The sequence below is a fragment of the Argentina silus genome (assembly GCF_951799395.1).
Source record: "Argentina silus genome assembly, chromosome: 10".
NCBI lineage: Eukaryota > Metazoa > Chordata > Actinopteri > Argentiniformes > Argentinidae > Argentina > Argentina silus.
In genome coordinates, this window is record NC_139664.1 from 15952789 (window position 1) to 15968038 (window position 15250).

General features: G+C 48.4%; 1 protein-coding gene across 2 annotated transcripts in view; it reads right to left on the reverse strand.

Moving 5' to 3' along the window:
* Nucleotides 1–15250, reverse strand: part of vps13b (vacuolar protein sorting 13 homolog B) — a 244524-nt gene that overhangs the window by 31162 nt on the left and 198112 nt on the right. Inside the window, exons 38-44 of one of the 2 annotated variants that reach the window (XM_083678431.1) lie at nucleotides 14883–15085; nucleotides 13740–13950; nucleotides 12533–12717; nucleotides 7543–7739; nucleotides 5507–5697; nucleotides 4846–5198; nucleotides 544–705 (exon numbers count right to left, since the gene is read on the reverse strand). In XM_083678431.1, the coding sequence (XP_083534557.1) occupies nucleotides 544–705; nucleotides 4846–5198; nucleotides 5507–5697; nucleotides 7543–7739; nucleotides 12533–12717; nucleotides 13740–13950; nucleotides 14883–15085 (1502 nt within the window). Of the gene's footprint in view, nucleotides 1–543; nucleotides 706–4845; nucleotides 5199–5506; nucleotides 5701–7542; nucleotides 7740–12532; nucleotides 12718–13739; nucleotides 13951–14882; nucleotides 15086–15250 lie in introns of both variants that reach the window. The other variant, XM_083678430.1, reaches the window with a different exon arrangement.

The window sequence follows — 15250 nt, forward strand, 5'->3', positions numbered from 1 at the left end:
AGAATTGCATATCTCAAACATGATGGCATTTGGATTATTTCCCTTCAAAACATCCCAAAAATGCCGGAGGTTCTTACTCACTGGTAACGTAAGAGCTTGTATTCACCTCTCTGATATGCATGAGTACAGGCCGGTCTCCTTGGGAGTGAGGTAAGCACAGATTAAGTTTGATCGATGATTAATACGACTTGACTTACTGACTTACTGTAAGCAATTATGGCCATGTCTTTTCTCAGGCAGGACTTTCTCACACTGCTGCTCTCGTCGAAACAGGGGGTCCGGGGGAACATGTGCTCGCAAACCGATCGCAGATCACCAGCCCACCCCTCCACTCAACCTCAAACCGCGAAGGGTTAAATATAATCAATCTTCTTTAACAATGCTGTCAGGGCCGTGTCAGAGCTCCCTGACGGAGGCAGAGAGACAGTGGCTGGCTAGCAAGTGATGGGGGTAGGGGGGGGTGTACTAGGTTGTCCAGCTACTCTAATTAGAACCATATAGGCCTGGGCCATCAGTTTCCCAACCTTTGGGCTGTTGTAATACCTGGGGGGACTTGTGGGAGCGCCAGCTGTACTGGTGGCTGTGAAGGCTGGCCAGGAGGACGTTTTCATCCGTGTCCACCTGGCCGAAGCGCAGCGTCTCGTGGGTGTCATTGCAGATCATGTAGTGGCTGTACACCAGCTCCTCTGCATCTGGATCACGGTTCTAGGAGAGGGCAAAAAGACACAATAAGGGAGCGAAAACACTTCGAACTCTGTGTATGTACAGTGTGTGTGTGTGTATATATGGGCACATTTGTGTGTGCGTGTCTGTGTGTGTGTGTGTGTGAGTGCGTCTGTTTGTATGCGCACGTGTGTGTGTGTGTGTGTGTGTGTGTGCGTACTGTATCTATTAACCCGGGATGCTGTGGGCAGCCATCACATCCTCAGCCTCTGGGAGAGTGAGTGACATCATAGCTGGGAGGAACAGAACCTCCGCAGAGATGTTAATCATGTCACAGTCTGACAGCGGTCCATGTTGGAGGAACTGGAACTGGGCTAGCAGGCCAGGATCTAACCCACTGCTCCAACAAAACTCCTGGAGGCTTGCTCGCAAAAACTCTCCCTCAGTCAGACCCAAGTCTCCCTCACATCAGGTCCGATTACATTCAAATCAATATACCAACCAATGTTTCCCTGTCTGATAAATTCAGATACTGACTAACAGTGCTATTGTTTTCTATCCAGTACTTGGAAAAGCTTGTCGTGAAGTTCGGCATACTTGCAGTAAGAGTCATGGATGTAAAAGGCGAGCTGTGGTTTTTTGGGGAGAAAACAATATGGTAGAAAGTCAGGGCCCACCTACTGACAGAGGTCACCGAGAGGCCCTCAGAAAACGCAAGTCATGCAAGTCTAACAGACAACTTCTGCTGTCGGACCCGTACGTCACCTCGCATGCAAGCGAGGATACCTCACTCGCCTGCTATTTGAAAACATTGGTTTGTCGGAGAGAGTACGTCTCGCAATACAAAAGTTCATGAAGTGTACACGCAATTTCAAAACAGCAACTGAGTCAAGTGAATCACTTGAGCACTTTCCAAGCCTTCTCAGGTCCTGGGTGTATCTAGAGTACCACACCCGTTCTCTTGGTGCAATACTCCTCCAAGAGAGCTTCTCAATAACTACTCAAATCCCAACAAAACAGACCCCCACTTCACATTTAAATAGGCAAAAGGAGGGTGATGGTGAAAAGAGCCTTTGCAATAAAGATCGGAGATAAACTGCCAAGCATGTTTGGTCCGGGTCCTCGGTTGTTGCAACTGAAAACGGATGGGAAAGTTTACACCAGTAAAAACCGCTGGACAGAGCGTCATTCAGTCCAAACGGGGACAGCTGTGACTAGAGTTCAAATCCATTTCCATTTTATAGTGCAATGCTATCTCAGGCCACATTCAACGAGACACCCAGCTTTATAAACTTCCTGCCATCTTTAAGATGCCAGTGTAAGCCCCTCTTTGATGGTATCAACTTTCAAACCCAATTCATTAGGCAACATGATACAGGCATCAGAACAGCTTTGACCAATAATCATACTCTTTCTCTGTCTATCAATGCTTTTTATGTGGGCAAACATTAACACCGAGATATTTTGATAGTCAACAGTACCTGCTTGTTAAAAGGCAAAAGTGACAGTTTCTCATTCGGCATCAGTCCCATGAGGAATCACAGTATCCATTTCTATAATCCTAGCCCAGATTATATTACTGTGTATGTACGTCTACCCTAGATCTGTATGACAAAGAGGCCCATAACGTACAGTAACAAGGTATAATGTCTATAGGCAGCAAATTACCATACAAGGAGAGAGACAGAAATTCCCACTTGAGGGAAATACAAATCAAATGGTGGAACTGGATATGTGCCAAGCAGGAGTTAAGGCGACAGAGGATGCAGTAAAGTCGACATTATAAAATGAACGATAATCTGATCAAGGAACACCTATGAAAAAAAAAAAACTTGTTTCCTCATACATCAGACATCACATCTGTTACAACCAGGAACCTGAGCTCTCTATAACTATCTTTTCCGGGGGCTAAAAAGGGGCGAATCATTCAAACAGTTAAAAAAAAAAAGAAAAAAGAAAAAAGAACCCTCCTGTCATCTCCTCTTGGTACATAAAGTGAGTACTGAGTGTTCTGTGAGAAAGTAGAGTGTGTAAATACTACTGTGCTTTCGTGTGGCTTCCCCCTAAAGCCACTTCCCTGGGACGGGAGGGGAGGAGGAGGGGGTACTGGGGGCTCTTTCAGCACCCCTGCTCTGGGTAACAGTGGGTAAACAGGGCTGGGCGCTCTGATTGTGTGGTGATGCAAGATTCCTCCGTTCTCTCTATTACGGAGCCACGACTCAGCGCTGGCCCCCGTACCACATCACAACAGGGTGGTAGCCAGCCTTGACACCAGGAAACATGAAAATTACTGCAACAATTACACAAGCATATCCTTCTGTGGTGCATGTTAACATTTCCCAATCCCTTTTACAATCACGATCACATTTCCAAGATGTACCTATCAGATGCGGCCTCCGCTCTCTCTCTCTCTCTCTCCACACACGGCTGTGTTTAATTGCACGCACACATACAAGGTTTATTTTCTGTGAAATCAAAGGAAACAAAACACAGGAATGTTCCATTGGAAGGTATGTTTCACAGCTTCCTCTGAAGTGGGCCAAATGTTTAAAACAGTATTTCATAATGTATCAGATTTGTATTTGAACCCTCTCTCTGCCTCACTCAAACGCTATCATGAGCACATGCTGCTCATTGAACTCATAATTAGGCCTCTTCCAGAGTGGTGCTGGAGGTAGTTATGGTTCTATGGTGGTTCGAAGGCTGCTGTTTTTCTCCAAATCAAGACAATTCAACAGGGTCATAAATCAAGAGCATGATGAATGAATGAGCCCTGCCTGACAAACATCAGATGCTCTCCGTCTGAGTGTGCCCCCAAACTGATCTGCGCACGCATGCACACACACACACACACACACACACACACAGATCTGCTGGCAGTGTGTCTAATGGGGACTGATCAATGACAGCTGAGGCCATCTACAAAACAGAAAGTCACACAAATCTCCTAATCATCGACTTGACAACCAACGCCCTCACGGTTCCCAACCAGTCACCGAAGAGGCCCTTGCCTACTGCATGCTGGGAAAACCTGTCATGGATACAGACATGTCCAAAACACTCTGGTAGAACTGGAATGTGACCTTTCAATTGAACACCAAAGCCCTGGGTTTATTTATGAGGGAATTAACTAGCTGAAATAGGGAACATTCACTTGATATATTCCATAATGAGGGGTCAGACTGGCTTATCATACGCCAGGAGTTGCCATGCTGAGTCAGAGTCAATGATGCAAATGAATGTAAATGAAAAAAGCCAACTGTCTCTCGCTATGAAATAACAATAAAATAGTAACATTTGAAAATCCCCCAAAATAAAACCAAAAGCTCAGGTCAAATGATGTCATTTTTCTACAGGTAAAAAACACTGCTGCCTTTCCAGGAAAAAATAAGTATTATTTTACTCTCTACTATGAGAAGCAAGGCGAGGTTGAAGCAAGGCGAGGTTGAAGCCATACGAGTACCTAAAGTCTCTGTGGTCTTGTACATGAGTCAGCAGCGCAGTCACAGCCGAGCCGCGAGGCGTGCAGGGAAGGAGGGCCGGGCCGGGCCGGGCCAGATGAGGTCTTGGCAGGTGTCACCACTCAGTTTTTACCATGTTTTCACGGGCTGCAGTTCACACACACCCATCCTGGCTACCAACAGCAGCTAGCGAGCGCTGATGAGGACCAGCGAGGTGCTGAGAACCTCTCCAGGTCGCTGGATATTTGCTTAACTGATCCAACCCAGGGACGCGATTTTCTTTTTGCACATCTATAAACGAGCTCTCAGGGACGGCAGGTTTTAATGGGTGCGATGGAAATGGAGCAGCCTCGGTGAAAGCTCAGTGTGGAGTGAGAGAGAGAGAACATGGAACTGGACACTGGAGCTCGTACTTAAAAACTTCACTCAACCAAAACCTGAACCTACATCCAGCCCCATTACATATTCACTCCTATAGATCTTTAACCCTATATCAGCCACATCACACCCTATACTGTACACACACACACGCACACACACACACACACATACAAATCCACGATATCACAGCCAATCAGAGGCTTAGACGTACCCTGCTGAAATGTCGGCCTGTACCTATTAAACCCCTACCTACTGTACCCTAATGTTAACGTGTCTGTGGCCCATGTGGTTTGTGCTTGTGGGTGATGTGACATACAGAGAGAGTGTTGGGGTGTCTCACCTGCTGCCAGCTCTGTAGTGCAGCATCCAGCGTGTGGATCGTGTACTGGCTGATGTTGATGAAGACGGGGTCCACAAACACGTTGCCGTCCAGCAGCGTGTGCTGCGGGCAGCGCGTGGCTGCGGCCTGGCCTTGCAGGATGAAGGGCTGCACCAGGCACAGCTGCGTCAGGTTGCGGTACTCCAGCAGCCTGCAGTCCAGCTCGGTGAAGAACTGGAACTCCAGGCAAAGCCTGGCGCCGCTGCTCCACTGGCGCAGGTACACCCGCGGCTCCCGCGCCGCCACCACCATGTACTCCTGCTCCTGGGGCTGCTTCCTGTCCGGCAGGAAGGGCCGCAGACGCTGGGTGGGGACTGGAGCGGGTACAGAGGAACACAAGGAGGTGTGTGTGTGTGGGTGTGAGAATCCCTTGGGGAAAACAGTTGTTCTGCAACGCTCTTTAAAAATGACCTACTGGCGAATGCGTTGTCATAAAACCATGATTTAGATCGCTACAGAACATCTTGATTCGTTTATTTCCTCTTCTTGTAGTTTGCTGTGAAACTTTTGAGTGGGTTTTCTCATCAACAGAGGCCCATCAGTGCAGTATAAGGACCCTGTGCCCCGTGATACCAGTTTAGACACACTGACTGAGAGTCTGTGGGGCAGGACAGTACAGTACCTGTTCCCAGTTGCTCCAGGTGGTGGCAGAGGTGCAGCTCCATCTGCGCCAGCTGCAGAGACACCCCCACGGAGGGCACGAACCAGGGGGCGAAGCAGGAGTCCACGCGGGTACAGGCCGCCAGGGCGGTGGGCGACACCAGCTGGTCCAGCTGGTCACAAGGTTGCTGGGAGCCTGACTCACTGTCCGAGCTGCTGGCGAGACATGAGATCAAACACAGTGATCAAAACTAAGAGTTATGCAGAGGTCCACCTCAGCATCATGATGACGAGATGTATCAGAAGAACCGTGGAACAACAAAATCACAACCTTTAGTGTACCTTTAGATATTACAAGCAAACTTGACATTTTCTGCGGAAGGAAAACGTGTGTTAAATTATGTCTCTAACTGTGAAACCTACAGATAAGCATCTACTGCTGATAAAAAAAAGCTGAAACAATTAAATGAAATGAAAAGGGAGAGAGCATGTACAGTACAGCCTTCAACACAGGATGTCCGGACCGGAGATAAGGTACACTGTTGCTGAGGTGGTTGCCTGGAGACCTTCTCGAAGGACATTAATTGCTTGTCATGGTAAATGTATGTGAATGTATTGTAATTGAACTGAATGACCGTTTGCTCTGTAATTTGTTGCTACTATTATCCACCATAAAAATTCACCAGGAAACGTTCAGGGAAAAAAGAAAAAAAAAAGCTGGTGCTGCGCTCCTTAAAAAGATAAGCATCATATGTTGACAATTTTCATTACTTCCAGTTGGCAGAGGAAAGTTATTTTTTCTGGAGAAACTGAAGTAAGGCAGATGAAACGGGGAGTAAAGGAAGGGAATCAATTTTGATCAAAAAGGACAAATAATTTCAACATAAAGGAAATGTACTGTTTGCAGTATGATTATAATGAAATGCAGATGTATATTTTGCTTTTCACTGGATCGGGATTTTTTTTTGTTCTTCTTTTACATGTTTTCTTATTCCTCCCATTCTGTTCCTCTGGAGCTCTTAAACCCACACAGAATGTGGGCTTGGCAGTTCAGTTACACTAAAAAGCCCCCAAAACCCAGTGAGAGAGAAATAGAGAGAGAGAGAGAGAGAGAGAGAGAGAGAGAGAGAGAGAGAGAGAGAGTGAGTGAGTGTGTGTGTGAGAGAGTGTGTGTGTGTGTGTGTGTGTGTGTGTGAGAGAGAGAGAGAGAGAGAGAGAGAGCATGAGAGAGAGAGAGTGAGAGGTAGAGAGAGAGTGTGTGTGTGTGTGTGTGTGTGTGTGTGTGTGTGTGTGTGTGTGTGTGTGTGAGAGAGAGAGAGGTAGAGAGAGAGAGGTAGAGAGAGAGAGAGAGAGAGAGAGAGAGTTAGTCAGAGAGAGCTCTCTGTAGAGGTGTAGCTTAGTAGGTCGGCCCTGCCCAGGAAGGTATGAGCCACACCAAAGGGCTTACTCTCCCGCTTCCCGTGAGCTTCCCCCCCGATTAGATACACTCAAGGTAAGCAGGAAGGAATCCGGATCGGCCCTGACAGGCACTTGGTGTGCTGGGAAATCTCATTAGGTTGATCTGAACTGCTTCCAAGCCCGCTCCCTGCTCCTGCGCTCCAGATGTGGAGCGACACAGTGCAAGCTTTTGTGCTTCAGCGTAGCCCGGGCTCTGCTCTGCCTCACCGGACGACAAACACACACACAGGCACACACAGGCAGGCACACACATACAGGCACACAGGCACACACATACAGGCACACAGGCACACAGGCACACACAGGCAGACACACACATACAGGCACACAGGCACACACATACAGGCACACAGGCACACAGGCACACACAGGCAGGCACACACATACAGGCACACAGGCACACACAGGCAGGCACACAGGCACACACAGGCAGGCACAGGCAGGCACACACACACAGGCACACACACATAGGCACAGGCAGGCACATAGGCGCACAGGCACACACACAGACACACACACACACACACACACACACACACACACACACACACACACACACAGTAGGGGTATGAGTGAGTGAGGATAGCGATAACCTCTTACCTCTGTTCATCCCCTCCGTCCGAGTTGTTGTTCAGGACGATCCTCCAAAGGTCAGAGGCCACCAGCTCCTTCTGCTCATTGGTCAGCGTGACGCTGGGCAGCTGCAGCTCACAGGCACTGCTCTCTGATAGGCTGAATTCCCGGTAGGGGACGAAGGCGTGCTGGAGCTCGTCCCAGTACTCCAGGCTACACGGCACCTGCAGACCCGGGCCAACACATTAGTAATATTTCACGACATCCATTAAAAAGGAGCAAAATAATCAGGCCTAATTGCCCGTGGCCTGCCGAGACTCCCACTGAGATCTGGAGAAAGAGCCTGATGTGGTTTCCACCTGGCCGTTACGACTTGCCCCTGCGGGAGAGTGACTGATGATCATCCTCCTCTGCTGAGAACTCCCCTCCTCCGTCTTACCGACAGACAGCATCTCCAGCTGCTCGGCTACTCATCAGCTACTAGAGTACACTTCTGCTGGGAGCGCCCGGGCCACAGGGAAGGCCCTCCCATACCAAAAGGAATGTGTGCCGTAATTAGAATGTAATAGTGATATCTACAGTAATATTAGGGCTTCATCAGGAAGACGGATGAAACAAAAATCACACTGTCTGGCAGTTAACAGTGCGGTTTAACGCCACTGGAGGTTTTGTTAACACATTCGTTCACATCCCTGAGAGCACAACGCTACTGTAGGCCATGAAAAACAACATATTCAGGCCTCCGGCAACTCATCTCCATACGACTCCATGACTGAAGCATAACTTTAATACCAGAGGAAGCGATTAGCACGAATGTGTCTCGTTTCTCACGTGTGGACTACGCTATATCACGTTACCATGCCACCTGCGGTAGACCCAAGTGACTGATTAGGAGTGACGGGGAGCTCTCAGCACACCTGAAGGCAGCAGGACAATCCTACCTTGTACTGGTAGGGCTGGACAGAGGCCAAGCTCATGTAACTGTCAACAGGGCTAGAGCTGTGTGTGTGTGTGTGTGTGTGTGTGTGTGTCTGTGTGTGTGTGTGTGAAGGGCTATGGATGAGGTAACGGAGCTTATGTAATGTGAATGCCACACAGGTTTTCCTGGAACCTCTCATAATTGTACCTGACAGGGTTTTGCACCCGACCGGAGAGTAAAGCCACTGGATTTCCACAGAGAGTTCACAGAATTACATTACAACACGGCCGGCTCAATTCTCAAGGTATCTTGTATACATGACGGCATACAGGGGGGGGGGTGATAAATATGTAACACACGGAACAGAACTGTACATTTGCATCGTTACGTTGACGTCATTTCTGTTTGACTTTTCCCCTTCGCTCCAGCAGAGGCCTTGGTGGTGGTGATGGTGGTGGGAAGTCAGAAGAGAAGAAAACCAGCTCCACCCAGCCATGTTGTTTGAGGGCTGCGGCAAGGCTGCAGCACTGGCTGTGTTGCCGGGGGAAAGCACCTGCCTGTGTTGTTGTCTGGACAGTGTCAGCTGCCCTGCCTGATTGTGTGTACCTTATCTTCTAAACAACATGTAACCCTGAATAGTTCACATGCCGTGGATATGGCCATGTGTGTTTCCACATCCTGGTTTTAGTGTGTGTGTGTGAGAGAGAGAGAGTGAGGCTCTGGCAATGCAGAGTATTTATATATCTGATTTCCCTCTCTGTCACTAATCCATCACTACAGACGTGGCCCTGCAACTAAAGATCCCCCTAGCTCACACACAGGCCAGCTCTAACCAGCTACATTCACAGCTTTCTCCACATTGGCTTTTGTTATTTCTTTGATGCGAATGTCTGAATATTCCACTGCTACCTCCTATCACCAAGGAGACAAATTGAATTGACATGGGCCTGAGCAAATGTTTACCTAGGAGATGTAATGAACATTTTCTTAAAATGACTCTTATACCGTATGACGTCTCAGATGGTCCAATCTACATTTCTGTTAATAAGTATGGAAAATCAGGAATAAGCCATGGGCTGAGATCTTTTTAGTGCCTTTTGTTTTGACTTTGTAATGCAAAACTTTTTAAGACGTGAAGTTTTGGTGAATGAGGTGTTAAGTTCCTCAAGTTTAAATTAACCACATGGACAGTCGTATTTTTACAGCGCATTAACTGTGACTAATGCAGACCTGCTTGAATGCTGTCCCACTAAAATAATATATATTTTGGCTGTCCAATTCTCTCTCCTTCTCTGAAGTAATAACCGCTGACTCGCTTTTCGATTTAAGTCCCCGAAAAGGTCGCATATTTCTGCTAATGAGAATGAGAATTAGGGGGTATAATTTTTTTTTTATCATTTCATGTCATTATCAATCACGGACCCCTGTTACTCATAACAATGACAGCAACACCAGCTGCAGGGGAATGACTGCCTCCAAAGGATGGTGGTTCATGTCAGGCCATGTTACCCATGGCAGTGCCATGCTGCGCTGGGAGAGTGGGCGTCACACAAAACCAGCGGGGGGGGTTGGTTGAGGACTCCCATAGAGGGGAACTCTGGGATTTAAGGGGTGTGATTGAGGGAGGAGGGGGGGGAAAGTGTTTCATGAGCCTAATACCAAAAGTCTGAAGCTCAACTCCAACTCCAATATGTCCTTTTTCCTGAGCTGTAGTGAATCATCAGTCCCATGTTTACTCCCTGGTTCTCAGGCTCGGAGAACCCCACAGAGAGCGAGAAGGAGAGAAAAAGAAAGAAAGAAAGCGGGAGATGGAAAAAGAGCAGTGAGGACACCTGCTTATGATTCAGAGGACCACACGGTGGTGAGAAGGTGAGAATGAGTCACCCCCTCTTTCCCCTTCCTCCCCCTTCCTCCCCCCTGCAGGTGGGAACCTCTGGATGAAAAACCAAGGTGCTCTCCTCCCTGTTCACCCCTCCAACCACCCCTACTCCCCCCACCCTCCCTTCGAACCTCCTACTGTATTCCAAAACAGCACGGCAACAACTCGGCTTTGACTAATGGAAGCGGTTTAAATTCCCCTTTGAGATACTGGAACCAGTCGTGAAACCACAACTATTTAAATGCAGGAAATCTTGATTTTATAAAATGTTAATATGATCTGCTCTGGGGACAGCGGGGCTGAGCGAACGGCCTGGCTCAGCTCAGGAAATCTCTCTCCATCTATTCTGAGCTGTGGGACGGGGCGGGTAAGGGGCGGGGGGGGCAGGAGCCCAGCTGTGCTCTGTTCACCTGCACCTCTCTCTCCCCAGGTAGGACAGGGGCCCTGGCCAGAGAATACATATTGAGAGGGTTTGCCTGCTGCCATCATCACTGTCCCCCCCTCCCTCTCTCTTCATGTGGCCACATGGTAATTTTAGAGCCCTGAGAAATTACGAGCGCCTTCTCCTCCCCCACCCCCCCTCTTCTCCCCCTTCTTCATGAGAAGTAAATGAAATTCCTTTGGAGCACACTGAGCCATTACTGTTTTTGGACTTTTATTACTGCATTTCCGTTCACTGTAACTGGACTTTTTCGGCCTCTGAGAAACCAAATAAAAAATGAATTAATTGAGTCCTTTTGAAGTTTCATATAAAGAAAAGCAAATAAAATCGTTGAGCGCCAGGGACTGAAATCAATTATATCTGGGATCACAATGAGCTGGCTAATGACAAAGGGATATATTCAAATAACCCCCCCCTCCCCCCTTCATGACTGGCTTACTGATGCGTGAGCAATTGTATGAAAATATGAGGCAAGCAGGGCTGTGTGTCAGATCTGTAAAACGGTTCCAATGTCTCATAATTACTCCACAATCACTTCTTTCAAAAAGCACTGAGACATGATATTGTATTCCACTTCGTTGCAATTTTTTTTAATCTACATTCTACTAAAGCAGGCTTAATATCCAGTATATTTGCCAAATGTGTTTTTCATGGATATTAAAACAATACTGAACATGCCAGTTGCTTTAGCCCAGCCCCAGCGCCACAGACCATCCCAGGCCCACATGCAGGGGGGCTCAGTAATGGATGGTGCGGGAGCCGCCCCCTTTCAGCACCTTCCCGATGGAAGCCTGACACCTGATTTCTTTTAAAAGACTTGTCAGGAGAGACATCGCCATGCCAGACAGAGTGAAGAAGATGTGGAAACCACATGTTCATCACGGGCCCTTCCAGTCTCATCCCCCCTGCCCCGCCCCCTGCCCCCCGACCTCGTCCATCTCCTGACTGACAGAGGATACGCCACTGTCCCGTGGCGGGGCGGACAGGGCGGGTGGGAGGGAGGACTGGGATGAGCAGGGAGAGGGCCAAACAGCTCCCTGTGTCTCCTGTCAGGCCAAACGCAGAGTTTCATCAACTTGCCGTTTCATCAAGAGGGGAGAAGTCCTCCCTGGGAGAAATACATTTCACAGGTATCCTCTTACAAAGGCTCCAGTGAGCATCACCTAGCACCCCCCCCTCTCTCCCCTCCCTCCACCCCACCACTACTGTAACATGTGCATTAGAGAGCCAATCATCTTGTGGGCTGCGAGCTCGTTTATGGACTTCACAGCTGCAGAGCTCCGGAGTGGGGCCAAACATCTGCAACACCTTGTAACCTTTCAGTGTCTCTGCTTGGACACATCGACAGGCAGGAAAATGATCTAGATGAAACGATTGAAGGAATCCAGTAGTGCACAGGCAGGCGGTGTGCTTCTGCTGCTGGAGAAAGATCCCCCCCCCCACCTTCTCCTCTCCCGCTAAGGCCCCGACAGACCCTGCAGCATACAACAATGGTTGCCAAAATATAACCTCATCTAGGGCACAGAAACCTGGGTATTCACACTACAAGCAAGAAATGATTTCGACAGCTGTCGGTGATGCTGTGTATTACGTGTTTTAAAAAACAGGTGGTATGTCGAAGGGTCTCTGTCATTCAACAACGTGTATAAAGCAACAGCATGCTTATTTCAGAAGGCGCAGAGGGACATCGTAATGGCAGCAGGCCCAACCGTACGACTACTTCATCTTTTCTTCCTCCCTAGAACTAATCCCCCCCCCCAGCAGTGTGTCTACCAACCTGTAGCACGTCACCCAGGTCAGCGGTGCTGATGTCCGGGTCCTCTGTGGTGTTGAAGGGGACGGGGGTGATCCTGACGAAGGTGAGTACCCGGGGTTCTGGGTACCTCCACAGCATCACCCCCGGGCTTTCATCTGTCTCGTTGTAGAACACCACTTCGTAGGAACCCGGAAGCTTCTGAGAGGCTGCAGACAGAGACAATGGAGAAGAAGTTAGTATCAGACTAGCACTTACAGTAGGCCTATTGACTGGAGGTGAGGTACTGCAGAAAAGGGTGGCTGTATTCTTTGAGCAGTTGTGCTGATTTTAGTCATGGCTGCTGTTTGGGATTTAAGTCCTTTGGAAAATCGTTCATGTTTATTTGAGAAAAACTCAAGCGCAGAATTGCTGCTTTGCTTGTCCCCCCAGGGAGCAAACACAGAGTTTCTCGTTCCAGAAAATGCGTTCTAGGCCGTTCTATTTGACTGTAGCTTATTTGTCTTTCATGTGAAGCGATCTGCAGCCCACTTGAAGGTGAACAATATATTGTTTTCACAGTCGCACAGCTTTTGTTTGCTGTGTCGTGGATGAGGAGAGCTGCTTTCATGCTTTTGTTTTCATTCGTGTCCATTTGAACCAGCTTCTCCAGAGAGTCCCAGCTGTTCCCCACCTTGCCTCCCAGGGCACCACTCACTGTGCTCTACTAACTCTCCAGAGCCTGTGCCCCTGTTCACAACATGTTGCAAACAGATCCCCTTCTCATTTACTACTGGAAAGCCTCCTTCTTTAAAGGAACAGCCGTATTAAATGCGTCAAAGCCCAGTGGAACAATGCAACAAACAAAGCCGGTGGAGAGCTTGACCACAGCTGACAGGGGGAGATAGCTTACAAGGCTTGGGAAAGGTTTGATCTCCCCTCATGCGTGCGTACAAAGGACGGTCCTGCACCCAGGGAGGTGGATAACAAACACTGCTTCACTCAGAGTGGAACCAGGCAGGCATGTCTGTGTCTCTCACTGAGACCACAGGACCCCATGGTGTTTGTTATTATAACTGACCAGTTCTTTATTCTCTTGAATTCTGTATCAATCACACTCTGGACTAATTAGCTGACATGGCTCGCTTCATATGTGGTTTTCTAAACCACATGACTCCCTATTCTGTGGGTTTGCTGTATTTGTTGTGTTTTTGAAACGTTACCATATTGATTGCGGTGTTTGATTGATTACCTGAGTCCTGGATATACTGGAAGAGTCCAGTGCGGAGGTCGTCTGAGCTGTGTTCTGTCCTAGGGGAGGCGGGCCCTGGGGATGGAGGCTGCTGGGTGTCACAGGGTGTGTCCTCAGGCCCAGTCTCTGCTGGTTCACCCCTCTGGAGGTAGGCCTGGAGATGCTCCTGTACCAGCCTCAGACAGTTCAGATGCTCCTGTCCCCAGAAGACCTGTGAAGAGAGGCAGGGTCACCCTCGTCATCAGCTGGAGCCTGCCGGCTTAACCAGCGGTATTCCCCTTTCCCATGAAACCCAGTCTAGGGTTTGGCTGGAAGAACAGGAATCTCTGAGTCAAAAAACACTTCACACATGGAGCTGCGCTGGTGGATTGTGACTAAATCTAAAAACAGGAAAATATGGGGATTTTTCAGGTTTCGAGACCAATCGGAAGGAATTCAAGTGGTTTTTGTACAGGACTTGATTAAAACCCCACAAACGCCCATATTTGCAAAAGGAAATGTATGATTATGTATTAAGTGTTGAGTTGCGACTGATCTTTCTGTTAATGGCACGCAATAAAAGCATTATGGAAACCATCAAGAGGTTTTTCCCTGAAGTAATGTGGAATACTAGTAACGCACACACACAGTCATACCAAAAGGGACTTTTCTGTGTGCGTTATGTAATATTCCACCTCCTCATACAGCTGGCACCTTTTTACATACAATAACTAAGAGCAGATAACCCAAGAGGGTTGAATTCCTGGTAAAGATGAATTAGGGTTCAAGTTTGACTATTTATCCCACAGCGGGGACCAACACTGATCCGAATAACATTACAGAAATAATCAATATACTGTATGCAAATTGGTTACCCAGAAACTGATCAACGCTAGTCGCACACATCTCTGTCAACATCAACATCATCACCATGACGACATTGTATCAACATGAACAACATCATCATCATCATCCTTGTCATGGAACTAATCTATGACAAGACAAGCTACTCTATCTCCTCCCCTTCTCTGTGTTTAGAAGGCCAATGGTTGAGGGGATGAAGGAGTGAAGATGGGAATAGCAGTTCATTGGGGTCATTGGAGGACAGGAAAGAGGACTGAAGTTACGGCAAGGGAAAGGATGCGATGATGGGGAACACGTCACCTGCAGCAGGCCCCCCTTCAGGTCCAGCAGTAGTTTAGGAGCCCCCGGCTCTGGCCCAGGACTGCCACTGTGCCGACACCATTTGGCCTCCAGGGCAGCGCTACAGGAGAAGGGTCCTAGCAGCAGGCGACTGCGGTCCTTCAGCCCCGTCCTCAGCAGCACGTCCTGCAGCTCCAGCAGCAGAGAGGCGGCCTGGACCGGGTCTACAGAGGGATCACACAGACATACACATCATCAGTATCACTCTAACCCTCAAACATGTGCTTCTCCACTGGCTTAAGACGAGAAAATGCTCTGTTTACTTCTTCAAAGCTCTGGCAGAGCTGGCAGAAGGGCACAGGGATTCTAATATTGACCCTGTGAGCAAT